The sequence below is a fragment of the Mixophyes fleayi genome, chromosome 6, assembly GCF_038048845.1.
Source record: "Mixophyes fleayi isolate aMixFle1 chromosome 6, aMixFle1.hap1, whole genome shotgun sequence".
NCBI classification, from domain to species: Eukaryota; Metazoa; Chordata; class Amphibia; order Anura; family Limnodynastidae; genus Mixophyes; species Mixophyes fleayi.
Genome location: NC_134407.1, coordinates 179,031,873 through 179,059,031, shown reverse-complemented (window position 1 = coordinate 179,059,031; position 27,159 = coordinate 179,031,873). Strand labels below are relative to the sequence as shown.

General features: G+C 39.2%; 3 protein-coding genes across 4 annotated transcripts in view; 2 read left to right on the top strand and 1 right to left on the bottom strand.

Annotated features, from left to right (window-relative positions):
- Positions 1-27,159, top strand: part of IFI35 (interferon induced protein 35) — a 721,240-nt gene that overhangs the window by 527,310 nt on the left and 166,771 nt on the right. The gene's annotated exons all lie outside the window — the stretch shown is intronic.
- LOC142094867 (glucose-6-phosphatase catalytic subunit 1-like) lies at positions 1,766-6,922 on the top strand. Its single transcript, XM_075177445.1, has 5 exons — positions 1,766-2,091; positions 3,140-3,249; positions 4,247-4,355; positions 4,852-4,967; positions 5,582-6,922. The coding sequence occupies exons 1-5, from the start codon at positions 1,862-1,864 to the stop codon at positions 6,088-6,090; spliced, it is 1,074 nt and encodes a 357-aa protein (XP_075033546.1). The 5' UTR covers positions 1,766-1,861; the 3' UTR covers positions 6,091-6,922.
- LOC142094855 (alanyl-tRNA editing protein Aarsd1-B-like) overlaps positions 18,225-27,159 on the bottom strand; it is a 51,456-nt gene continuing 42,521 nt past the window's right edge. For both annotated transcript variants that reach the window (XM_075177425.1, XM_075177423.1), the window contains 2 exons: positions 24,233-24,327; positions 18,225-21,983 (listed from right to left, as the gene is read on the bottom strand). In XM_075177425.1, coding sequence (XP_075033526.1) covers positions 21,845-21,983; positions 24,233-24,327 — 234 coding nt within the window. In that variant the 3' untranslated portion in view covers positions 18,225-21,844. The remainder of the gene's footprint in view (positions 21,984-24,232; positions 24,328-27,159) is intronic.

Below are 27,159 nucleotides of genomic sequence, written 5' to 3'. Positions count from 1 at the left end.
TGTGCAACATCTTATTGTGCCTGAAATAAGCATTGATTCGATTGTGATAAGTAGTATTGCGCTGTAACACATGAATACCAATAATCTAGCCAATAATTGGGGATTTTTTATTAAAAGACTTATATTAAGGCAAATAGTCTACCACAACTTATCTGTAATAGGGAGATCTCTGATGTAAACTTGCCCCTCAATATAGCTGCTCCATCTTTAAATGAAGCTTACATGAACTTTTCAAATGTCTTGCTGATATTGTTAATGCAATTACATGGTGAGAATAACACCACAAATCACTGCTGTCACATATAGAGTACAATCATAACAGAGATATTTTACTAATTGTAACATACAATAAGAATAGAGACATACAAGTTCTAGTTAAATTGTTTAGGTTGCTAGTGATCATACAACAAATAAGTGTGTCTAATGTGGAAGACGGTTTATTAATCTTTTGAGGGGACTTCATGGTACGTACATTTTAGGACCACAATGCCACTCTGTCTAATCTGTATTATGGCTTATGTTATCAGAAGATTTAACATGACTCATTCCCACATGACTCAATGCTTTACTACTGAACTTCCAACTTATATTCCTATAGCAAGTATTCTGGTTTTAAATCATCTGTTACTTAATTCTACCCATGTTACATCAATAGTAACATTCGTGGAAATGTTCAGGAGCTGAAGATTTTGTATTGTTATATTGGTATTTTACATGACGGATTTTCTGTTCTACAAGAGCAGGGGATAAATGTATCAAAGTCCATTTTTATCATCTCGCGGGAGATCGGCATCTTTGCAGCTAAAATTTAAAGTGGCGATGGCTTGTAAGGGCAAGTTTGCCTTTACAAGCCATCGCCCCTTTAAATTTTAGCTGCAAAGACGCCGATCTCCCGCGAGATGAAAAAACCGGACTTTGATACATTTACCCCCAGATGTGATTTAATCCATAATGTGTTTCAGAGCTTTACAGAACATAGTGATTTCTGGCTCGGTTGTATGGAAATATGTAACAAAACGGTGGCGCAGTGGTCAGCATTGCTGTCTCATAGCGCTGGGATCATGGGTGCTATTTCAACCAGGGCAATATCTGAGTGGAGTTTGTACGTTTTTCTTGTGTTCACGTGGGACAGCAGCTGAGTCCAAGATGCCTCACCTTCTGTAAAATATGTAAAGTGTTTTGAGTCCGATTTGGAGAAAAGTGCTATATATATATATATATATATATATATATATATATATATATATAAGAAAATTATTATCAATGAGAACTGGTCAATTAGCATATATTGACGGAGCACATTTTATTGCAGTGTAGTATGCACCATGGTTTAAGACTAAGTAGGGGATCAACACTGTCTTGTGACAGATCTCTGATTAGGTTAGCTGTGAAGAACTTGGGATGTTAGTTCATTGCAAAAACATCCTGTGCACTTAACAGACATGTCTATTATTGGCAGGTACATAAACTTTTAATTTAATGAGCAACCCATTAGAACGCAGGTATCCCACAGAGTGCTTGGCTAAGCATTTTCTATGTTCCCTACAACCTTGCATTCTGACGTTCTTTTCATAGAAAGGACTCTGCCCTTTGTATTGTCAACAGGTTATTTTCACCGTTTCTCCATCATTTCACTGTAACATGATTCTGGTCAACACTTTTCCCCCCCCCCCTGCCCCTAGCTGCGTCATCCATGCAAATTTGTCAACAATGTGTTGCTACAGGGATGTTCATGGGGTCAAAGATCAGTGGGACTGACTTGAGCTGTAGACAATATAATAGGCAGTTGTAGAGAACTAGACACCAGATCAAGAGACTCAAAGCAAGTAAACAACTCTCAAAGAGCACAAGAGACAAAGAGATGGAGAACGGAATGGATGCTCTTCATGACTCAGGAGTCCAAATGGTCCAATACCTCCAGATGAACTACAAGACTTCCCAAGACTGGTTCATGTTCATCTCATTTGCTGCTGATCTCAGAAATACCTTCTTCATCTTCTTCCCCATCTGGTTCCACCTGTGTGAGGCAGTGGGCATCAAACTCATCTGGGTGGCCGTGATCGGGGACTGGCTCAACCTCGTCTTCAAGTGGTGAGTATGTCCTATAACTCTTGGCTAGTATTGTACTCTATTTTGCTTCATCCAACATTAGGTAGAAGGCTTGAGTTGTTGGTGATATAGCCATACATATAGAATATAAAAACTAAACATATTTTATACATTTATTACATAGACATACATACATACATTGTCTTCTGACAAAACACATCCTAGTGTGTGTGTGTCCGTGTGTTAGGGAAAATGGATTGTAAGCTCCACTGGGGCAGGGACTGAAGTGAATAATGAAATATTCTCTGTAAAATGCTGTGTAATATGTAGGGGTTCTAAAATACTGTTGATCAATAAATACATACATATAAAAACTAAACAAGTTGTCAGCTCAATCATAATAAACCATAATAAATAATGCAAACAAGGTTTAATAAATCATATCATTCTGAACAGGAGCAAAGAGAGCAGTAAATATTACTACTTTCTAAGTTAGTGTTCACAATGAGGTGTTATGAAACTGATGTATAAAACATCCATTTTGCTTTTATTAATTATTATTATTTGTGCTGGCATCTTGTATATCAAGCTGTTGTGTGTAGTTAACAGATATATATATATATATATATATATATATATATATATATATATATATATATATATATATATACACACACACACATATATATATATATATATATATATATATATATATATATATATATATATATAATGATTTTTTTTATATAAGTTAGACATATATGCTTCTTAATGCTTATGTCTAGTTTAATATTTTTCCCTAAGTCAGCACGTTACACCAGTTATGAGCCCAAAAGAAATCCATTGTCATTATAATACAATTTTTTTTTTTTTATAGCACATCATATAAAACATTAGCATGTATAGTACACAAGTAACTGTACAGATAGCTGCTAATCTATAGCAAACACAAAATACAATTAGAATTTGGTTACGGTATATTTTTCCTTTGAACCATATCTATCCTGTAGAGTTACAGGTTAATGTTAAGGTTGAGTCTTAATACAACAGTATTTCTTTGCATCTCATAGACCATTTTCTTCTCCTTCAGGATACTATTTGGTCAGAGGCCATATTGGTGGGTCCACGACACAGATTATTATAACAACATGTCTGCCCCCATTATACAGCAGTATCCTGTTACCTGCGAGACCGGTCCAGGTGAGAAAATATTTCTTATCTCTCTACCACAGCTTCAATGTGTTCTTTGTATCTTAGTTAGTACAAAATATTCTAATCAGTTAAAGTTATCCATAGTATCTGTCATCATGCTGAGGATCAAATTACCTCAGAGAAAATGACATGTGACCTAGGAGTTAGAAAATATAGATCAAAATAAACTTTTCTACTTCTGTAATATAGCTGTGCTCTGTATCAATGTTAATTACATGTGCAAAGCAAACTGATACCTAAAGCCATATTATAGTGAGATAATTAAGTATCAAATGTTTTAAATATTTAAAAATATTTTAAAAAAACAACTTTTTGAACCCTATTACCGATCTATTATTTCAGGACAGCCCAAAAAAAACACTTTTTGGTTAGTGGGTGTGTGTAGTTTACATCCCCGTAAATATTTTTAAAATTGTCTCTTAAAAAACATTGTGAACAATGTGACAGTATTCATTTGAAATCAAATATACAGTTTATTTCAGTGGATTCCAAACTTTTTCAGCTCAAGGCACCCTTAGGGTCTCCAAAAATTTTTCACTGCACCCCTAAGCCAAAATAATTACCAAGTTTTTCCTTAAAACAGTAACCTTTTGGAATAGATTCAGATGTTTTCGCAGACATGTTTTTTATTAATTACCAAACTCCAGAATAATAAATTTGACAAGTTGTTGCTTATTAAAATAATACACATTATTTATGTCACTTTTCTGAACATGGTCCTATATTGCAATGAAACATTTCAAACCCAATGCAGCATTTTAATGATATCAAAAGCAATTAGATCCCATAGCAATACAGCATGTGGTAGAGGTGTACATTGTGTCAGAGAGTACAGTAGCACAACATACACCTGTGCCCCTTTCCTATTACAACTAAACATAGACTAGTAACCATGACAACTTCAGTACATAATTCAGCACATAATTAGGCTTCTGTATCGTTATACAGAATCATGAATAACCCATTATATTTTCTCTACCCGCAGGAAGTCCATCTGGCCATGCCATGGGATCAGCTGGAGTGTACTACGTCATGGTGACCTCACTTCTCACAATCCTCCTGAGCAAGAAATCTCCACTTACTTTCAAGAACAGGTGAATAATCTGCCAAGACTACATCACTATTATTGCACGGGTTTCCTGGATTTAGAGGGTACATTTACATGGTGTGAGGTCTTATAAAGTGACTTCAACAATCCTAATTAACTATACTGAAGGATCTATTATTTCTTAGAAAAAATGGCTTAGGACAGATCACAACTCAATAGGGGAGATTCAATTGGCCTCGATGTGCTGCCGGCATCATCGCGAAGTTCGGTTGAACAAAGATTCTATCCCAACCATTGGTGCGACGTGTCTCCATAGACTGTTTTGAGACACTATGGCTCTGAATTCAATCTCCCCCAATGAGTATATTTTAGTATAGCAGTGTAATCATGTCATCCACATAGGTTCCCACTGTATAATTATTTCCTGTGAGGCAGTTTAAGGGTGGTTGCATAGCTTAGTCATCAGTGTATTTTAAAGTATAATTGCAGGTGGATAATCACAGTATAATATGTGTAACCTCTATCTCACCTCTCTCCTATAGATGTCTTCAGGCCTTTCTGTGGACTGGGTTTTGGCTGGTCCAGGTGTGTGTGTGTCTATCACGTGTCTTCCTTGCTGCTCACTTTCCCCATCAAGTTGTATGTGGAGTAATATCAGGTAAGAAGCTCCTGGCAGAAAATGTCCGAGTGCCTCTTATGTAGGACATAGAAACATCATGTTATTGATATGAATAATCATTTCATTATGATGCCAAGTTAGGGCGGAATTTCAATGGTTGTGGAACTAGCAGTATACACATGTGGGACTGATGCTAGAGATTGCAGGCAAACCAAATGGTACTGGTTGGAATATAACTTAAGTGTTAAGGTGGGGAGGATCAATAATTCCCCCAGATGCCTCTACGCATGTATATTGGTTGGTTAATCCAGCACTGCATATAGTGCTTTATAAAGATGAGTTCCATTATAATTTAAAGGGTAACTTGCGCTATTTAATTGATCAATTGACTTAACCCCCCCTCTCCCAAAATAAACATCACGTTGTTTAAATCAATAAAATATAAGTACCAGCCAATTTTTAGAATATATTGCAACTCATTACATGACTGGATTGTTTCCAGTAGAGCTGCCACTGCAATTTCATTAAGCTGTAGTTAAAAAAGAGGATAAAAGCACTGCTTTGTAAATTATCCTAGGACTTGGGAATGCATTAGTTTCGAGACATAACAAATAACTACAGTATGTTAATTGATGAATGTATTGTTATTGCAGGAATGGTGGTAGCTGAAGTCTTTGGTAATATCCAGTCCATCTACAAGGTCAGCCTGAAGAGATATGTGCACACAACGCTCTTCCTGTTCTCCTTTGCTCTGGGCTTCTATCTTATCCTGAAAGCGGTTGGTGTGGACCTCCTCTGGACATTAGAGAAGGCCAAGAGATGGTGTGCTCAACCTGAATGGATCCACATTGACACCACCCCTTTTGCTGGGCTCCTAAGGAACCTCGGTATCTTCTTCGGCTTAGGCCTGGCTCTCAACACCCAGATGTACAAAGAAAGCCGTCAGACAAAGTTTTCAAGCCACTTGACTTTCCGCCTCTGTTGCATAGCAACTTCTTTGTTTGTCCTCCATGTTTTTGACAGCTTCAAGCCACCCACCAAAGTTGAGATGGTCTTCTACGTCCTCTCGTTCTGCAAAAGTGCTGCGGTTCCCCTAGCCTGTGTAGGCATTGTTCCCTACTGTGTTTCTCATATTTTCAATAAGAAGGACAAGATTCTATGAGCTGGCCGTCATCTTCCTGATTACACTTTATTTTACCTGTAGCAGTGTGTGGACATTCATATGTAATAGAATATGATCCTCAGACCAAAGACAATTTTCCAAGGGAGTTGAACTCTGTAGTATATTATTCTTTATGCTGGCTACAGTTAAACAATGTGATTTCCAGTGTCATGGAAACTGTACACCGATTAAGATGGTCACTTGAAGGAATGGACAAAACACCAAACAAGCAAAGGAAGATTTAACACTTGAGCCAAAGTTTTTCTAAGAATCACGTCAAGTTTGGGCTGTGAATCTCAGCTGATGAGTGAAAATGACTGGTGAATGCATGGACTTTGCCATAGGGATGATCCAGTATTATATGTGGACAAGGTGTAGACATACATGTATTGAAATTGACAGAGGCATTATTTTACCTCTGTACTTATGGACTCGGGCCTTAATCTTTTTGTACATCAGTAACATTTTAAAATTATGGGACTGCATTAGTGTTGGTCATATGAGTGGTTAAAAAAGACAACTGCCTGCCTCTTTATAAAAAAAAGGTGCTAAGTACCCATTCAGTATTAATCTATATTCTCCGTCCAATTTTTAGTTGCAGATCATCATACATTTGTTGGTCAAGTAGCCCCTCTGGTCAAGTAGTTCCTCTTTAACTATCAGTTCTGTAATATGTAGCAGAGAAGTGGGTAGTCTTTTTTAGCAAAATAATAATTTCCCTGTATACGATTTGCAGATCAAAGTTAGTAAGAGCTCCATTTTTTTGTATTGTATTTTTGCTGTTTGCTAGACCTATTGTTACAATAAATATAATAAAGTGTTTTTATTATAATGAAGTGGTTTTGTGTTTTGATCTTACAAACATCAATAAACATAGAATATAAAAAGAAATACAAAAACAATAACAAAAGGATTATAAAACACACTATAACACTGAAACATATTTTCTAAAGCAAAAAGTTCATTTCTGAATCCATTAGATTAATGCAACAGAAATAGGCTACAAAATAAGTTTGACATTCAGCTTTCTTTCAGCTCTTTCAGCTGGCAATTATTTCCTAGGTCAGTGATGAACAATCTGGCACACTAACCTTCAGAATAGCCACATATTACCCTTATTTAATTAATAAAAAAAACAGCCCTCAGATCCCCCCACAAAATGCCCCCACATGAACTGAGACCTCCCATTTGCTCTGTATTCCCCCCACATCATAATCATTACTACTGTTTATTTGTAACACTCCAAAAAACCTCACAGGGCTGGACAGTCAGAGTTACAAATCACACAAAATACAACAGCACATAAAAAGAGAACAAGTACAGACAAGGTTGATGAAGGAGATACGGACATGAAACAAAGGGTAGAGAGGGCACTTACATTACGTGAAAACATACATGTCCTTAAATTGCCACCAAATTTCCTCAGAACCCCACTTGCCAAAAATATCCCTATATGTCCTCAGGCCCAAAATTGTCAGACCCTCTCACTTGCCATAAAATGCCCACACATGCCTTCAAATCCCATATACATTTCCAAAACTTACTCTCTTACCCCCGCATACTACTCAGACCCAGGGCCGGTGCTAGGGTCCTTGGCGCCCTAGGCACACTTTCACAATCTGCGCCCCCCCCCCTGGCACACTTTCATAATCTGTGCCCCCCCCTCTCCACGTCTTTCCTTACCTTTACTTGCCTCCATAAAGCTGCTCCTCTCTGCTCCGTCTCCTCCCCTCCACTCACTGACACTGTCGACCCGTGATGATGATGTCATGCCTGACAGTGAGTGAGTGGAGGGGAGGAGACGGAGCAGACAGGCGGCGGTGATGATCCATAGCCCCTTCCCCCTCCCCGTGGATTTATCGGAAGCTGTGCGGCGGCCGTGGAAGGTATAGTCAGCGGTCGCCGCACAGTTTTAAAGTAATTTTTATTCTGTGGCGCCCTCCAGAGCCCGGCGCCCTAGGCAACTGCCTAACCTTGCCTAATGGGAGCGCCGGGCCTGCTCAGACCTCACCACATACTCCAGCTCACTTACCCAACACTGCCTTAAGCGGTATTATGAAAATGAAGGGGAGGACAATGATTTATCAGATATTTTAGCAGTTAATGTGTAGATGTCAAGCACACTCAATGGATACACAATGGGTCTGATTCATTAAGTAAAGGAAAGCAAAAAAAATGAGTAACTTTGCACCTTGGCAAAACTATGTTGCATTGGAGGGGGGGCTAAATTTAAAATGCGGGGACAGATTTATTGCGGTAAGGCATGTCCTAGATAAACTTTCAGTGTAAAAATAAAGCTATTATGTATTTGAGTACTACATGAAAAAAACAGCCAGTATTTAACCTATGTACAAAATAATAAACTGCACCCCATGCATTGTAACATGGATTTGCCCAGGAGAAGACTTACTCATTTTGTTGCCTTACGTTCCTTAATGAATGAGGCACAATAGGTATAACAATGTAGGTTGTCAATTCACAAGCAGGGGTCCCATATTTGTGGATAAAAAAGGGACACTCATGGGATGAAGCTTACACGGACCATAAAATCTATCCAATACTTACTTTTTGTTATCAAACCATCATTAAACCATTTAATTTGTCTACATCTGAATATAAAGCATTGGGAGAAAGATTTCTGGTGCAAAACATGGGGACTATAATAGCCCTGAGCAAGTGACATAAGCGATGCAAGAGACCCAAAAACACAATAGTCCCTTCCACAAATATGATTGTGTCTGTGTCATCCTCACATGAGACATTGTTTTACCCTCCTACTTTCCATTGCACCAATATCAGGAAACAACAAAATTTTCACTATTTTTAAACAGTAATTAAACAATAATTTTGTTAAACAAATTGTAAATATGCTACTGCAGCATTATTGTGAGTGACAGCTCACTGACATAGATTCTGATCTGGATCTGCACCACTTTTGTTCACCCACAACACTTTGCCAGCAGGAGTAAGGTAACAGTGGAGGGCACGGCGGGCAGAGCCGGATTTAGGCCTCATGGGGCCCTAGGCAAGATACTGGTTTGGGGCCCCCTCCCTAAAAAAATCCATAGCACTATAGTTTTTAGCATAACATATACCCCTATTCAGGGTCTGGCTGGCAGACTTTAGCCCAGGGGGGCAAGCAAATAGCACTGGCCCATAAGTAGCCGCCCATTTTTAAAGGTTGGTCTCACCGCCGGCCCTGGGAGGGCCCTCTGGGGACCGCTGGGCTCTAGGCAATTGCCTAGGTTGCATATTGGTAAATCCGGCCCTGACAGCGGGTACACACAGTGGAACCTCACAGACCAAATGAACGTCATATACCAAGTGAGCAATCCTTGGGCACCAAGTTGAATTACTCTTTAAAAATCGAAAATATATCTGCACCTTTAAATACAAAAATAAAAATTATTAATTTACATATTGCTATTCCAACCACATAATTGGAGGCACCATTACTGATTGATGCTTAGCCACTGATTTCATTAATTAATAAAAAAAAATTGTTTATTTTAATGCACCACTTCCTTAGGCACATTTAGCAGATTTATAGCTGTGAGGAACGCTATTGGTATAACATGTTTTGGGCTTAAAGCATAACAAAACAAAAATTCCTGTGTCAGACTTTCTATTCTGTAAAGTCCTCCCTGAAACATAATTGCTTTGTGTGCATTCCCTCTAATTTAAGGCATGTAACCTGTCACCTCCTTTCTTAGAAAACAGATAACACAACTAGTGTCCTGAAAAACAATTGCAGAGACACGTATGCAACAACGGACAAACAACCAGACACGTTAGTTCTTCAGCAAAACGTTGAGCAAGTGTCAAAACCCACAGGGGAAGACCTCTATATTATCACCATGCTTTACACTACATCCCAGCCATTTGGGGAGAAGCAAATTAAGTGAAAATGTATTAATATCACATGTGCTGTATTATTCAGCCAGGTATGAGAATAAAAAATCTAAAACCCAAGACAAAATAATATTTTTTTCAAAACATATGGACAGATAAAATATAAGTATATGATGTGAGTGAGTTCTCTGAACAGCGCTGCAGAATTAGTGGTGCTATATAAATAGCTTCCGCTGCTGATAATAATGTATTAAATATAATGAAGAACAAAAAACGCAAAATGCAGATATATTAGTCTCAAATACTACTCTCCCAGCTTGAAAAGGTTTGGTCATATGGGGGTAATGTTGAAAAAACCAGAGATATAGGGACAATATAGAAAAAAAAAAAAACCATCAGGCGCTAATTAAACAATTGATAGTAATGCACAATTAAATACAACTTATTATAATATAAATAAAAAATATGCCCAAGAAAAACCTGCAGCTCTCAACAATAGGAGAAAAGAAGAGAAAAAGAGCTGGCAGAAATTTGTGCACTACAGTCTGTTAATTTTCAATTTGTAACCCCTCGCATACAATAAAACTAGGGATGTGCACCGGCCACTTTTGGTGTCTCGTGTTTTGTGTTTTGGATTCGGATTTGCTTGAGGTTTTGGGTTCGAATTTGTTTCGCAAAACACCTGACGAAAGGTTTTGGTTCGGATTTAAGGTTTTGGATTCGGATTTATTTTGAAAAAAACATAAAAAGTGCTAAAAAACAGTTTTGTGGGGTTTTTTTTCACTCCTACGCTATTATTAACCTCAATAACATTCAATAACAATCATTTCCACTAATTTCCAGTCTATTCTGAACACCTCACAATATTGTTTTTAGGCCAAAAGGTTGCACCGAGGTAGCTTGAGCACATAATGCCAAAAAAAGAGGTACAAGATGGAATTGTTCTGGGCCCTCCCTCCCACCCCTCGCGAGATTCGAAGCGAGACTTGGACGACAGAGCCTCGTTTTCATTTTTTTGCCCGCCGGAAATATCCAAACAGTGCTCGGATCCCGTTCGGATCCGCACTGTTCGGGTGGGCTCGGATTAGCGGAATCCGAGCCCGCTCATCTCTAAATAAAACTTAACTTTTATAAAGGTATATTTGAATCATCTAAATTTAAAACAGCAAAATGTTAAAAACAAAGTGATTGTGAAATGTGGTTTTAAAAATGCTGTGCAAAATTCACTATATCCTTCTATAGTATCGCAGTACATAGCTAGAATATCATAATAGCACCTTACGATTGCAACTATAATAAGTTCTCCAACAGGTATTGGTAATCGATGTTCCTCAATTGCAAACAGGGATCAAACCACTCGCATTACTGTAGTTTCCTGTTTAAGTTGAGAGGGGGGTGAATTGCTTTGTACCTAGTTCTGGATTGCTAAATCTCGGGGTTAGATATATAGCTAACTTAGCGATATAATTGTAGAATGGATATCCCTGGTTGTGATCTCAATTTGTTTTTTACCAACTGCACCACATCTGCCATTTGCCAATCCCTCGGTACTGAGCCAGATGAAATTGAATCTACGAGAATTAGGAATAGAGGTCTAGCTGTTTCTGAGTTTAGCTCCTTAAGAACCCTTGGGTGCATGCCAACTGGACCTGGAGCTTTATTTATCTTAATTTTATTCAGTCCCCTTTGGACTTCTTCCTTTGTCAGCCAAGTATTAATTATTGGAACGGTTGCATTTCCATTTTATGTATTATTCCTACCATTTATTCCTGTGTAGTAAGTACTGAAGAAAAGAAAGTATTTAATACCTCTGCTTTTTCATCATTAATCAATCCACCCATCTCATTTCTTAAGGGTGCTATATTGTCTTTTTTTTTTATCCTTTTGCCATTTATATACTTGAAAAACTTTTTAGGGTTTCTCTTACTTTCTTTTGCAACTTGTTTTTCGTTTTCTAATTTAGCCAATCTAATTTTCCTTTTTGCGTGATTTATATAGATGCAGTGAACATTGCTGCGCTTAGTTACGTATGGCCCGATTCTGGGTATACGCAGAGTGATTTTGCGCGCAATACGCACAAATCGGCAGACACGTGCCTTGAGGAATCAGGCCCCGTGACTCTAGTAGCAGCAGAGACATGTGGCATAGGATTATCAGATCTAGAAATGCTTGTTTTATCATCAAAGTTTTACAAGCTCTTTTCATTCTCTATTTTATATACTTTTTTTTGTCTTCATAAAGGTTTCACACTCTGTGTGGGGTGGTACAGTGGTTAGTATTGCTAGTTTATATGTTCTCCCCATGCGTTTTCTCAGGGTGCTCGTTTTCTCCCAAAAACATATGGTATATTAATTCACAAAAATTAACCTTACGGTGTGTTTATGAACCAGCGACAGGGTCATGGACGCCCAAGGCTCAGCCTGGTCCAACCCCACAGAAGAGTGACTGTAGCACAAATTGCTGAAAAGGTTAATGCTGTAATAAAAAGGTGTAAGAACACACAGTGCATCGCAGCTTGCTGCGTATGGGACGAAGTAGCCGCAGACCATGCTGACCCCTGTCCACTGCCGAAAGTGCCTATAATGAACATGTGAGCACCAGAACCAGACCATGGAGCAATGGAATAAGGTGGCCTGGGATGATGAATCACGTTTTCTTTTACATCATGTGAACGGACATGTGCGTGTGCATTGTTTACCTGGGGAAGAGATGGCTCCAGTATACACTATGGGAAGAAGGCAAGCTGGCAGTGGCAGTGTGATGCTCTGGGCAATGTTCTGCTGGGAAAGTTCAGGTCCTGGCATTCATGTGGATGTTACTTTGAAACGTACCACATATCTAAACATTGTTGCAGACCAAGTACAACCCTTCATGGCAACGGTATTCCCTGATGCCAGTTGCCTCTTTCAACAGGATAATGTGCCCTGCATCTCTGTTTAGTAATGGCTTGTGGAATATGACAAAGAGCTCAAGGTGTTGACTGGCCTCCAAATTCCCCAGATCTCAATCAATCGAGCATCTGTGGGATGTGCTGAAAAATTAAGTTCAAGCCATGGAGGCCCCACCTCACAATTTACAGGACTTAAAGGATCTGCTGCTAAATTCTTGGTGCCTGATTGCAAAGAACACCTTCAGAGATCTTGTGAAGTCCATGCCTCAACGGTTCAACGGCTGTGGGATCTACACAATATTAGGCAGGTAGCTTTTTAATGTGTGGATGATTGGTGTATATACAACTTACTGTTATACATAGAACAGTCAGACCTGAGTTTTCCTGGGCTGGCTGCTGATCCTGCCATGCAACTCTCTTCTAGTCTGTCCATGCATAGTGAATCAGTACATCAGTTTGTGTCGATTAGCAGTGTGTTCATGGAGTAGTGGGAAAATCTGGGCCCTCTAGAGTAAGGTCTTTCTCTTCCCCTCCATCCTCCTGCCGTTCTCACTTCTCCCATCCATCCCCACGCAGTTCTCTCTCCACCCCTCCATCCCCACACAGTTCTCTCTCCACCCCTCCATTTCTCACTCCTTTTTTCCATCCCCACACAGTTCTCTCTACACCCCTCCATCCCCACGCAGTTCTCTCTTCACCCCTCCATCCCCACGCAGTTCTCTCTTCATCCCTCCATCCCCACGCAGTTCTCTCTCCACCCCTCCATCCCTACAATTTTCACTCCTTTCTTCCATCCCCACGCAGTTCTCTCTTCACCCCTCCATCCCCACACAGTTCCCTCTCCACCCCTCCATCCCCACGCAGTTCTCTCTCCACCCCTCCATCCCTACAATTCTCACTCCTTTCTTCCATCCCCACACAGTTCTCTCTCCACCCCTCCATCCCCATGCAGTTCTCTCTTCACCCCTCCATCCCCACGCAGTTCTCTCTCCACCCCTCCATCCCCACAGTTCTCTCTCCACCCCTCCAATTCTCACTCCTTTCTTCCATCCCCACACAGTTCTCTCTCCACCCCTCCATCCCCACGCAGTTCTCTCTTCACCCCTCCATCCCCACACAGTTCTCTCTCCACCCCTCCATCCCTACAATTATCACTCCTTTCTTCCATCCCCACACAGTTCTCTCTCCACCCCTCCATCCGAACGCAGTTCTCTCTCTTACCTTAGCTAGAGGCGGCGACTCCTCTCTAAAATCACAAACAAATTTACTTTGAAAAGAGAGCTGTGGCTCTGCATAGGACAATGGTAAAAAAAAGTTATATATCACCTTAAGAGTTTTTCATTAAGTTACTCATACTCCTACTCTTAATACCTTATATCACCTTTCATGGGAAAAATCTTCTTACATATCTGGATATTTAGGTGACCGGGAGCTGCCTCATATCAGTCACAGGCTCCAATGTAACAATGCCCCTAGTGGAGGGATTTGTAGCTGCAGTTCTCAAGTACAACCAACATGATTTATTTCATCAATCATTCATAAATCTATGTTACTGGTTCATAAATTATTACATTTGTTACATAGTTAGTCAGTTTGAAAAAAAAGAAACAAATCCATCAAGTTGAACTTTGTATACAATCTAATTGTGTTTGTTAATAGGAAAGGAAAACAAAACCCAAAAGAGTAACAGCAGCAATCTTAGCCTCACAGGAAGGGATGAAATCCCTTCCTGACCTCAAAAATAGCAATCAGATAAATTCCCTGGATCAAGGCATTTAATACATTATAATCGCTGTCAGTGAATTTGCTATCGCTACTTCCTGTAGTGAGGAATTACACAGTTTAACCCCACTTACAGTAAAAAAAAAACCCTTTCAAGGCTTATGGTCAGGGCTGGCGGAACTCCAAGATCGAGGTGCACTCCCCTTCGCTGCCATCCCCGCTTTATCGTTGGCACATTAGAAAAAAATAAAGAAAATAAATAGGTAAAAAAAAACTCCTCCCCTCCGCTCCCTTCTCACTGACAGTGTCGGGCTTGACATCATCACGTCCCGACACTGGCAGCGAGGAGCGCGCAGAGAGGAGCAGCGTCCCCAGCCCACGAGAAGAGAAGACGACAGAAGAAGAGAAGAGAAGGAAAGGAAAGAAGGTCATAGAAAGGTAAGTAAATGACGGAGGGGGACAGTATGTGGTGAAAAAGGAGGGGGGGCAGTATGTAGGGAAAAGGAGAAACAGCAACGCTGATAAAGAAGGGAGGCAGCAGCAGTGTGGATGAGAAGGCAGTATCAGAGGGATGAGGAGAGGGCACAGTGTGATGGAGGAGAGGGCACAGTGTGATGGAGGAGAGGGCAGTGTGTGATGGAGGAGAGGGCAGTGTGTGATGGAGGAGAGGGCACAGTGTGATGGAGGAGAGGGCGCAGTGTGATGGAGGAGAGGGCGCAGTGTGATGGAGGAGAGGGCACAGTGTGATGGAGGAGAGGGCAGTGTGTGATGGAGGAGAGGGCACAGTGTGATGAAGGAGAGGGCAGTGTGTTAACGGTGCACAGTGTGATGATGTAGGGGCACAGTGGAATCAAAAGGGGACACAGTGTGATGGAGGGGGCACAACCAAGCTAATTTGCCAAAAATTTTAAACCTTATTACATAGAGTACATATTCCTTTTATATTATTCAAATAGCAATTCATGTTTGCTGTTTAATGTATTTATTTGTATTACTCTCTTTAGTAAAGTGTATTATATGATTTGTATTGAAAGAAAAAGCATTATTGAATGAAAAAATACATTATTATTTGCTTACCACTGGCCCTGGCCGAGGCCCCCCTGTGAGATCTCCAAGGCACCCCAGTACAAATTTAATTTACTACTTTGTACATGTATTGGTTTCTACATGCCCTCTTAAACGTATTACTAAATACACTGCTCCTTCATTGTTGTAGGATGCGAGTCCTTTTGGTTAATGCATAATTTTAGGATGTAGAAGGTTTTGTTTTCTGCTCATAATGTAACATTATCAATAAAAAATACACTGCTTCTTCTTTCTACAACCCTGTGCTTTCCACCAAATCCTTTATGTCACTTAATAAGAGTTGCTTATTTGTACTGTCCTTGGATAAAACACAAAACAGAACTAAACTGCATCATATCCCAAGTCAATGAAAATAAACAATTGTTCCTACTTGATGTAAAAACATTGGTGAAAAACACAGATGGAAGCCAGAGAGAAAAAGCAAATGTGAAGGGAGGGCATGTACAAAGTTTTAAATTAAAGTTGTCTTGAGATGTAAAACCCTTTAACTGAACATGGTAGAATACTATACATAACAAGCATCTCTCATACATGTGGCTAGCCTTGATTTACTCAGCTATGCTGGAGCTATGTAACACAATCATGTCCCCTAAAGGGTTACTGCTAAATTCTAAGATTTGTATCAAATATTTTTTCAAGATTTTACTGCACAAAATGTCCAAGGTCAAACCATTAATGTCTTACATGTGAGAAACCACAGCCAGGGGGATATACTGGCTTTGATAGACTGAAACAAGGGAATTTTGAGCTCAGTACATTGTCTTATGGGAACATGTTGGATTTGTCCAAATTCCAAAATAATGGAATCAGTCCATTCCTTCATTTGGCAGTGACTGCTATCATCCCATAGGAAGTGGTCTAATCCATTTCTTAGGTTTCACAATAGAGCACTGAAATTGCCAAACTAACATTAACGTAAACCTTTATAATATGGTATATTATAATATCCAAACCAATTTCTACGTTTTATCTTTGACTCATTAAAGATCAAGAAAAACTCCCCTGTGACAATGTCAATTTTCAGGTTTTGGCGACGTAATCATTTTTTTTTTATTTCTATAACCACTGGAGAGTAAATATAGCAGCTTGGAGGACAATATAACTGCGTCAACTTCAAATTCACCATAAAAATTACAAGATATTAAATTTCCCCCGAAATGTCATCTCTGACGGGCCACTCCTGATTGGCTGCCCGTTGTTAAGTAGGCAGGCTTACCACATTAGCTCATTACGCATCAGGAGCAGTCTGTTTCGTCTGCATGGTTTTTCTTACTCCATACATTTTACATCGGAACAAGAAAAGACGACGACAGTAGGTATATATTCATCCCACTCCACTACAGAAGGATAAAAGGGGCACAGTGATATAAAAAATGGATAAAATATTTCTAACTTATTGAATATAAGTGGGCACTAGTAATTCTTAAGCAATGTATTATGTATTAATCCCTATAAGGGGCACAGTTATTCATTAATCAATATCATCCTTATCATCTATTTATATAGCGCCACTAATTCCACAGCGATGTACAGAGAACTTATTCACATCAGTCCCTGCCCCATTGGAGCTTACAGTCTAAATTCCCTAACACACACACAAAGAAACTAAGGTCAATTTGATAGCAGTCAATTAACCTACCAGTATGTTTTTGAAGTGTGGGAGGAAACAAAAGCATCCGGAGGAAACCCAAGCAAACATGGGGAGAACATACAAACTCCCACAGTCCTGATTGGGAATTGAACTCATGACCCTAGTGCTGTGAGGCAGAAGTGCTAACCACTAATCCACCGTGCTGCCCAATCAATATATAAGGAGGTACTAATAATTATTAATCAATATAAGGCACAAGATTTATTTTATTTCCCAGGTACCCACTGGCCAGGGGAACAAGGAGGGGCGCAATGCTACTTAGGTGTGGTGGCTTGAAAGTTTGTTTGGGCTCACCACCTTGAATATTGTACCCAATGCTGAGTAAGGCTGACGACTCACTACAAGTTTCTCACCCAATTATCATGCCAATCACACGATAAACGACTGTTAGGTCCGATATCGCATTAGTGTATACGCTCCCACAACCACGTTTTATTGTGCCAAAGCACATCATAACATTTGATCTGATTTTATAAACAAACTAAAAAAAAAATATAAAGGATGGAACAATGTTGGCAAATTCTGACATCTGTCTGCACTCATGACCAGCAGTGTAGGCAGATCTCCAGAGTTTACAGAGTCACAATCTCTTCAGCCAGTAGTTATGGCAGCTGAAGAGCAGAGATCTGAAGGTAAATCTTGTATAACGTGTGTAGTGTGTACACAAGATTCGACATGCTGATTGGGACTTTCAGTCGTTGGTAAAATCATTAACAATATTGCATCAGGAGAATTTTTCTGTGGTGTGCAGAGGGAGGTTTTCTTTAACATTGCTAATGGCGGTTTCTTCTAAACCATATTCAATTTAGGGGTTTTGAGAGAGCCACTTTTGGAGACCCATTAGAGCAGTGATGGGCAACCTGATACATTTGGAGGCACAAATGTATGACACTCTAACCTTCAAAAGAGCTGTACAACCCATAATCTCAGTAATATGTTAAGACAATATATTTAATAAAATAAAAAATAAAGAGACCCCAAACTGTAATAACATTAGTAACATACGAGGTATGTCTATTAAACAACGAGACTGTGATTCCACCTAGTAAACAAAGCAGTCAGATACGGTTATAACTGCATACGTACTAACCATGAACTGGTCTGAATCTGCATGACAAGCTGCAACACTCTATGACGTTCAGTTGATTGTGAGTCACTATTTAGTTGCGTTTTCTGTAGAGTGCTGAAAAAATGCTAAGTTTAAAAGTTGAACAACATGTCAACTTGAAATTTTTAGTAAAAAATGCACAAAACACCAACAGAATGTTTTCAAATGCTTACTACGGTCTATGGGAATGACTGCCTGTCTCGTGCGCGTGTGTTTGAGTGGCACAAAAGATTTAGCGAGGGACGTGAGAATGTTGAAGATGATGAACGCCCTGGACGACCTTGCACTACTAGAACTGAAGAAAATGTAGAAAAAAAAAATCAGTCAGATTGTTCAAAAAGACCGCAGACTCAGTGTTCAATTGATAGCTGAATACGTGAACATTGACAAAGACATCGTATGGAAAATTTTGCGTGATCTTAACATGACAAAAGTTTGTGCAAAGATGGTCCCAAGGGTTCTCACACCAGAGCAAAAAGATTTGGATCTGTGTCAACACAACATTCCATGCAACGTTCTGTTTTATAAAGTAATCACTTGTGATGAGACCTGGATCTTCCAGTACGATCCTGAAACCAAAAGATAGTCAATGCATTGGAAAACACAGGCATCACCAAGAATTTTTATCTTTTCCCAAAAGTTAAATCAGTGCTTAAAGGGACACATTTTGAGTCAGTTGACGCTGTAAAGAAGAAAACGGCAGATATGTTGAAACAAGTGACATAAACTGATTTGCTCCATGCCTTCGACCAATGGAAAAGAAGACTACAGCGATGTATTAGTGCAAATAGGGAGTATATTGAAGGGGACACACATTAAATTTGTAATACCAATAAATAAAGGTGAGTTATTTAATAGACATACCTCGCACACGAAAGGGCAGAAAATAAATGTTACAGTTTTACACATACACTTCCTCTGCCTATTACTCTGCTCCCCTTTTCTCCCTCACCTCTCTGCACATCGTGAAACAGAAGCAGTCTGTGTACCATCATCATCATGTACCACAGAACTATTTGGGTTTTCTGATTTATTTGACAAGTTTAATAGTGATATTATAAGTTCCTATATCGGCACAGGAGAGCCTGTAATTAGCAGTGGAATATTGGTGTTCTCAGACAAAATTTGAACTGCTCTGCCCATATTACCATAGGATAATTACTTCATCCCCATGTCATTTGTACTTTGATTATTTATAGCAGTTTGCTATTTACAATTATTTTGGTGGTAAACAATGGTGGCTGTACTTCTGGGGTTTTTCTTTTACAGGCATATATTGTAAAGACATTCATGTGGTCTTTGTTTTTCTCAAAAGAGAATTAACACAGAATGTGTTATTGAGATCTTCACTTTGTAATCATTTCCATGTTTGTTTGGACAGAAAGAAAAACTCGCAATCCAAAAAGTCAGTTGAGATTGGTTTGGAAAGAACAGCATTGGTGGAGGATGAGGTCTTTTATTGGGCGATGAAAGCTCTAACATCACAGAACAAATTACATGCCAAGGAAGTTACTCAATTGTCTTTAAAGTTGTAAAGTTTATCCAAAAATATTTCACTAGTTCATGTAATCATTTGCTTGAACAGTTGTCATAACTCAGACATGTATTTTCATCTCTTCTCAGAGGGAGGCTGATTTTATTGGCTGAAAGGATATACTGGAATACATCTTAATATATTAATATGAAATAGTCTTCTTCAGTGCGGTTCATGTGCAGACAGCAAAACTGGGGACAGACAAAACCAAAGCTCGGTATAAAAGTAATCTAAAAGTATGGACTGTAAAACATGTAGGGGTGCTAATTGGCTGTGTCACCTGACAACAATCACCATAATGTACATTATGTATATTGGGCCTCAGGAGACATCAGTAAACAAAGGACCATGTGCTACTGTTGGATAAACCTTCTTGGTCTGGACATCAGGTATGACGTAGAGAGTGGGCAGTAGATGCTTCGTAAACCATTCAGCATTTTATGAAATTACATAGGGTTTTTGGTATCTGATTACTATTTATTTCCTATATTAGTACTTGAAGACATATATAGGTAGATGCTGGGCAGCACAGTGGCTAAGTGTTTAGCACTTCTGCCTTACAGTACTGGGGTCATGAGTTCAATTCCCGACCATGGCCTCATCTGTGTGGAGTTTGTATGTTCTCCCCGTGTTTGCGTGGGTTTCCTCCGGGTGCTCCGGTTTCCTCCCACACTCCAAAAATATACTGGTAGGTTAACTGGCTGCTATCAAATTGGTGTGTGTGTGTGTGGTGTGTGGTGTGTGTGTGTGTGTGTGTGTGTGTGTGTGTTAGGGGATATAGACTGTAAGCCCCAATGAGGCAGGGACTGATGTGAGTTCTCTGTACAGCGCTGCGGAATCAGTGGCGCTATATAAATAAATGGTAATAATATAGAACTTTAGTTTGTTGCAGCATTTTGATTGAACTAAACATGACTAGAACAGAAAGGGAAAGGATACAGTATTACCCTTGGGCAATGACAGAAACAAATGGGAGTCTAAATGATATTATTATTGGTAGAGGGATAGACTGTAAGCTTTTAATAGTAGACAGATGGCAGGCATATTGGGTGGTTTTCTCACAGAGCTGCGGTCATAAGTTCAATTATCGACCAGGCCCCTATCTGTCTGCAGTTTGTATACTCTCCCCGTGTTTGCGTGGATCTCCTCTGGTCACATTGGTTTCCACCCAGCCTCCAAAGTCATACACAGTAGCTTAATTGGGTGCTAACTACAAACTGACCCTAGAGTGTGTGTGTTGGGGAATTTAGACTGTAAGCTCCAATGGGGCAGGGACTGATGCGAGTTCTCTGTACAGCGCTGCATAGAATGGTGGCGCTATATAACTAAACGATAATAAATACCTCACTAAAGTGTATGCCCTTCAAAAGCCCGCGTCTTAGAAACAGTTGATCAATAAAAAGTCAGCAATTGAAATACTCCAGCTAATAACAATGTTGATTTTATTGTACCAGTTCCTTTCTGCAAGTAACTGATGTGACTAAACAGAAACCAGAAAACCGTTCTATCCCCCAGGTGACAGCACAAGTTCACTACAAACTCAACTGCACGGATAATGATAAATAAAGGACTTGAATGTGTTTGTAGGAGTAGTTTACAGTCACCTATGGTGCATTCTCCAGAGAGTGAACAGAGAGTAAACGGACAGCACGGTGACCTAGTCATCTTTATGAGGTAATCCTAGAGAACATTATACAGTAATTTAAACCTGGAAATCAACTTTAAAAATGACTGTACGAACGGAAATAATGCGCATTATTACCGTAGTTACGGTAAAAGTTCACAAACCAAGTTACTTTCGAGAGTAACGCGGCCCATTGAATTCACCCCATTGTATATATGGGTTAGTGCTGGTTGATGAGGGATTGTGGTGGAACAGCAGCGTTCCATAGTGGTGATCAAGGTCTGTTCTCATTCCTCCTTCACCCTGGAGCCATTCATCACCTCTTGTAGCAGACTCTCTACTTCTCCTCTCTGGCTCATCTTATTGGCTTTGCCCTGGAAACGGCCCTTCTTTCCCGCTCCTTTACCATCCAGGATTTTGGAAACTCTGGTAGGATAGAGAAAAGATTAATCATATATTTAATCATATCAAGAACGTCTGCACGTATGTTACTGTATTGTTACTCGTGTTATATCATTTGTTTACTTGATTGTACATCTCTACAGTTTAGGTTGGCACTATATGAACAAACAATAAAATAATAATTTTCAATAACACATTTGATCCCTAACTTCAGCCTCTCCATTACCTGCCTCTGCCCATATGCAGACAAACAAAATCTGTAAACTAAAAAACTAAAGCTACAACACATATAAACTTAAAGCACCTGTATGTTACTAGTTATAAGGTTCAAAAATTATTCTAAATAAAATTCTGTCATCCAAAACTAACACAGTAAAAAGTATACTGAAACTATAAGATGCAGTGTTTATTACAGCAAAGTTAGAAGATTAGTCTACCTATAAAGGAATAAAAATACACTAGGTTGCTTCTGATTGGATGTTGTTATTCACCAACAGTCAATCATATACTGACCTTTACGCCACTAAACCCCCACCCCATTTAAATTTCTCTGGATCATAAAATATTAAAAGCACCCATCTGCATGTATTGCAAGTTGGGTGTACAAGAAATTCTAGGGTAGGGTGACCAATAAGTTTCTGGAGTGAGTTATTCACCCAACGCATGAAAAAAAAAAAAATGTGGACGTTTATAATCCTTGAAGTTTTAGGGGCCACAAGCAAAACCACTAAGCAATGAACCTCTATCTAAGGAAAGTAAAATTTACGGGTAAATGCAACTTTTTCTTAGGGCAATAGATCCTTTTATTTGCTGTAGCATGAAACAATATGGCCCTGCTACACATTTACAGCACACAACAGTGCTATCATAGTTACCTTTATACCCTGTTTATTTTATAGATATACATTTTACTACTGCTACAACAATTCTGGACTTACTGTGTACATTCAACAAACTGCTTCTATTATCCTGTCATAGAAACTGCTCTTGTTCTCACTAGCACCATACCTGATCCTACTATATAGCTTTATGCTATCCCTCTGTACAGTCTATGACCAAACATGAATGATGGTGATTTCTAAAAGAGGAAATAGAATAAATTCTGTCGCACCAATCAATGGGAGTTATGTTCCCTGAAGTTACACTATATAGCAACGATAACCATTAGATAAGTTATATTGAACTTCATCGGGGTGCTACCAAAAACTAGGGAATCTTGTTAAAAAAAAATGAACAGACTGTTTTGTTAACAAATTGTATGGTGCACTATAACTCACTAGTATATATGAAATATAAAGCTGAGAGGGACGTCATGAAGTTAAAATATAACTTATTTGATATCGTTAAAATTATGTATTTGTTAAAAAGTGAACTGCTTTGCCTTGACAAAACACTAACTAGCAAAAAAGGCGTTGGCATTTTGCCGGATATACCTCTACCCCACTGAAGAGACTGCTTACTATTCTCGGCTTACAGCTCCATCAAATCCACAGTTAGTATAGAGCTGTACCAGGTAGCAATACACTCCCCGTATTAATAGCGGCTTCTTGTGCTGGGGCAGCGTACAATAGCATTGGAAGCTACTAATCTTGCTAGATAACCATTTGGATTCAAGGAAAATTTTTATACCCTATCTAATTAGATTCAGCTGCATATACTAGATAGCCAAATTAATGTCATGATAAAGGAAAAATTTCTTATCCCTTAAGAAATACAGCCGACTTAATCTCCATTAATCCACAATTAATATGGAGCATTGACAGACAGGTAGCAATATACTTTCCATAATAACAGTGGTCTTGATGCTGGGACAGCATGTAATAGATCTTTAGCCAGTAATAGACGGGTGGAAGCCTATATCCACTTTACTTTTGGAAACTTTATGTGGTATATAGCTGATTTTCATTAATTAGAAGCTACCAGACACGCCATTCACCCAGACTATTTTATCTATTGGGAATCGGCTGTACATATGATATAGTCTATATATATATATATATATATATGACATGTAAAGGGAGTAATTATAAAGTATTATCCCTCAAGAAATACAAGCTGACTCCGTAATATATTGATAAAAGCTAAGCAATTCCTACAGCCTGGACTTACATTTGTCTTCTCCATCAACAATAGATACATACAAATGGGAAATAATGGGATTAACAAGCATTTTACAACTGGCACATAGAAATAACATTCTTGTCATACAATTTTTATTATGCATGAAAATATACACACACATATAACAACATGCACACACAATGAAAACACACCTTGGTCCTAAATTCTCAATGACTTCTGGTGGACCAGTAAGGAGGAATAGTCCTGATGTTTTTTCATCTCCGACAGTTAAGAAGATTATTGTGTCCTGTAATATTAAATAAGACATTAGAAATCAGCACTCAGAGTTTGGTCTACCTTGAGTAATCTAAAGTTAGTGACCACATTAAATTACAGCTTAGAAAATGGTCTCAGTAATAACTATTTACTATGGGTCCAGCGACAGCCAAGTGGCATATATCCTCAATTAGGAGCAAGACAAATCAGAAAGCTGTAGTACAATAATGCTCTCAGCCAGTTATTAGAGAATTACTTAACGGCCAAAATAAATGAGTTGGATGTGTGATCTTTGTTATACAGAGCTGCTCTGACAGCACAACGTTCCGGCACAGGAGACTTAAGCTGAGTACACACTACAGAAAATTTCTCCCGATTCGATATCTTTAATAACAATTTTACAAACATCTGAAAGTCCCCATCAGCCTTCTGATACATGTGTACACAGTATACACGATTTACCTTCAGATCTGTGCTCTTCATCTGTCATAACCATCTGCTGAGAAGATGGTAACTCTGCACACTGTATGGAGATCTGCCTACACTGCTGGCCGTGAGTGCGTACACACTGCAGGATTTACCCAACATCATTCCATCGTTTTATAGAGATTTTTAGCCAGGTTATAAAAGAAAATTAAACGATACGATGTGCTTTGGTATGATAAACCATGAGCGTGGGAGCGTACACACTAATGCGATATCGGACATAACAGTCGTTTATTGTGTGACTGGCACGATAATCGGGTGAAAAACCTGTAGTGTGTACCCAGCTTGGCATTACTACTCTGTGCTCCTGGGGGATAATACACGTTCCACTATCTAAGTTTTTGTATGCGGATTCCCCTCCTCACACATTGCTCATGTCACTTCATAATAGAATGAGTTACTGGAGGGCAATACAATTCTGAGCGAATTCTAAGCTGCAAGAGTTTTAACACATCCAGCCAAGGGCTGTGAGACACAAATGTGTCGAATGCATAACCAAGGGAAAACCTTTATGAATGAAGGACTATTTCACAGAATGCACATGGGGGAAATTCAATTCAGTGCTAGGTGTCTCCAGAACATCCACGGAGACACAGCGCGCCTATGTTATGACAGGGATCTCTGTTTATTTGTTCTCGTTCCCCATAAAGATACATAGAAAAATGAGCGGCAATTCCTACCGTAATGACTGGCAATGCGTGTAGCAGACATCGCGGTGATGTCTGGGCACCACATAGCTAGCAATTGAATCTCCCCCATACCTCAGAAAAGTATCAAAATGGAACGTAATTCATATTGAATACTGATGTCCTCTGTACAGCATTACATAACATGGTAACACTATATGGGGCATATTCAATTAGGTTTCCGGTCCGCGGTAACACTGCGCACTATTGACAGTAATACAGCACCGCAATAACGCAGATTTTCCTACGCAACCCTATGGGGTGAGCACGAAAATCCACTTTATTGCGGTACCGTGGATTGACTTTGCGGCCCGTTTCGTCGTGTTCCCGCGTACCGGAAACCTAATCGAATATGCCCCTATAAATGATGATAAATATCGCAACAGAAAAATGCCATAGTATAAATAGCTTGGCTGACCATAATCCCATAGTGCTACTCCCGGTAATTTCGCTAGGGGCATAATGTGCTAACTCATGTGTCAGTTTACAAAGACATATAGTAGGAGGTGTAAAAATGACAGCAGCATCCAGAAATAACTATAATACAGACTTCGCAAGTGAAAACGAGGCTTGGATTACGGAGCATGTGCAGGATCAGGGCTGGGTACAATTATCATTTTTCTGCACTAATGCACAAAATTTAATTTGGAAAAAAAAAAAAAGAGGAACAGGAAGAATGGGATTTGAAATAGCAACAGCGTGTAGATCTTTTAAAAAAAAAAAAAAAAAACATTTAGAGAAATATATAAAGAAAAAAATCGTGCTTATAAAGGTTATATTTTGCTTTACGCTCCAGCTTCTGAGAAGACACTTCCTGCAATTCATATCTGAAAGCTAAGCAAGTTTTCCCTTTAGAAGCCCATGGCAATATAACTGATAAGATCTCACAGCCTAGCAGGGAGCTTAGTCAAAATGATTGAAAATGTTGTTCCAAGGCTACAATTACGCCTGTTTGCAGAAGGTTCAGGCATGTTTGCATAGACACACTTAGAACAATATTCTTAATGAAGGAAAGATGTGAATTCAGCATTCAGGAGTCGGCATTTAACACCAACAATACAAGTCCATGAAGCACATTTTCAAAAACGTATTTTGTAAGACAGTGACCTCCTCGGTCATTGTCTACAGATGCACATAAGCTTTTACTTGAAACCAGATGTTTCTGATTGACAAAGTAATCAAAGAAGAAGAGGCAGCCAATGATCATAAATTATACACAGAATAAATCGGCTGACAGATGAAAATATACAAACTCAGCAGTCCTAAGTGTAAACAAAATACATCCATCATGGTCTGACGGACCCAGAATCTTCGTTGAATCCCTTTGATTCCACATTGAAATCTCCAAGTTCAGCTAGGCTACAAAGACCTGCCCACTGGATGTTTTTTGTATTGCGTCCCATTCTCTTAACTCTGAGAAATCCCAGAGACCAGCAGTTTCTGACATACTCAAACCCGTCTGGCACCAACAATCATTCCACAGTCAAAGTCACTTAGATCACATTGCTTCCATGCTTTAAGTTGCTGCCACATGATTGGCTGATTAGATATTCGCATTAACCAGCAGGCGAATAAGTTTCACTTCTCATCAATAGAACTGTTCTGGTCTTGTCTCCTTAGGGAATCATCTCTATTGTAAGTCCCCCACACAAAAGTAAAAAAAAGAAGAAAATAGTGTGTACGTTGTGAAA

Excerpts from the sequence above, each read along its gene's own strand:
- LOC142094867 (XM_075177445.1), top strand. The coding sequence starts at position 1,862 with ATGGAGAACGGAATGGATGCTCTTCATGACTCAGGAGTCCAAATGGTC. Across the intron at positions 2,092-3,139 it reads CTCAACCTCGTCTTCAAGTG|GATACTATTTGGTCAGAGGC; the intron begins GTGAGTATGTCC and ends CTTCTCCTTCAG. Across the intron at positions 4,968-5,581 it reads TGTATGTGGAGTAATATCAG|GAATGGTGGTAGCTGAAGTC; the intron begins GTAAGAAGCTCC and ends TTGTTATTGCAG.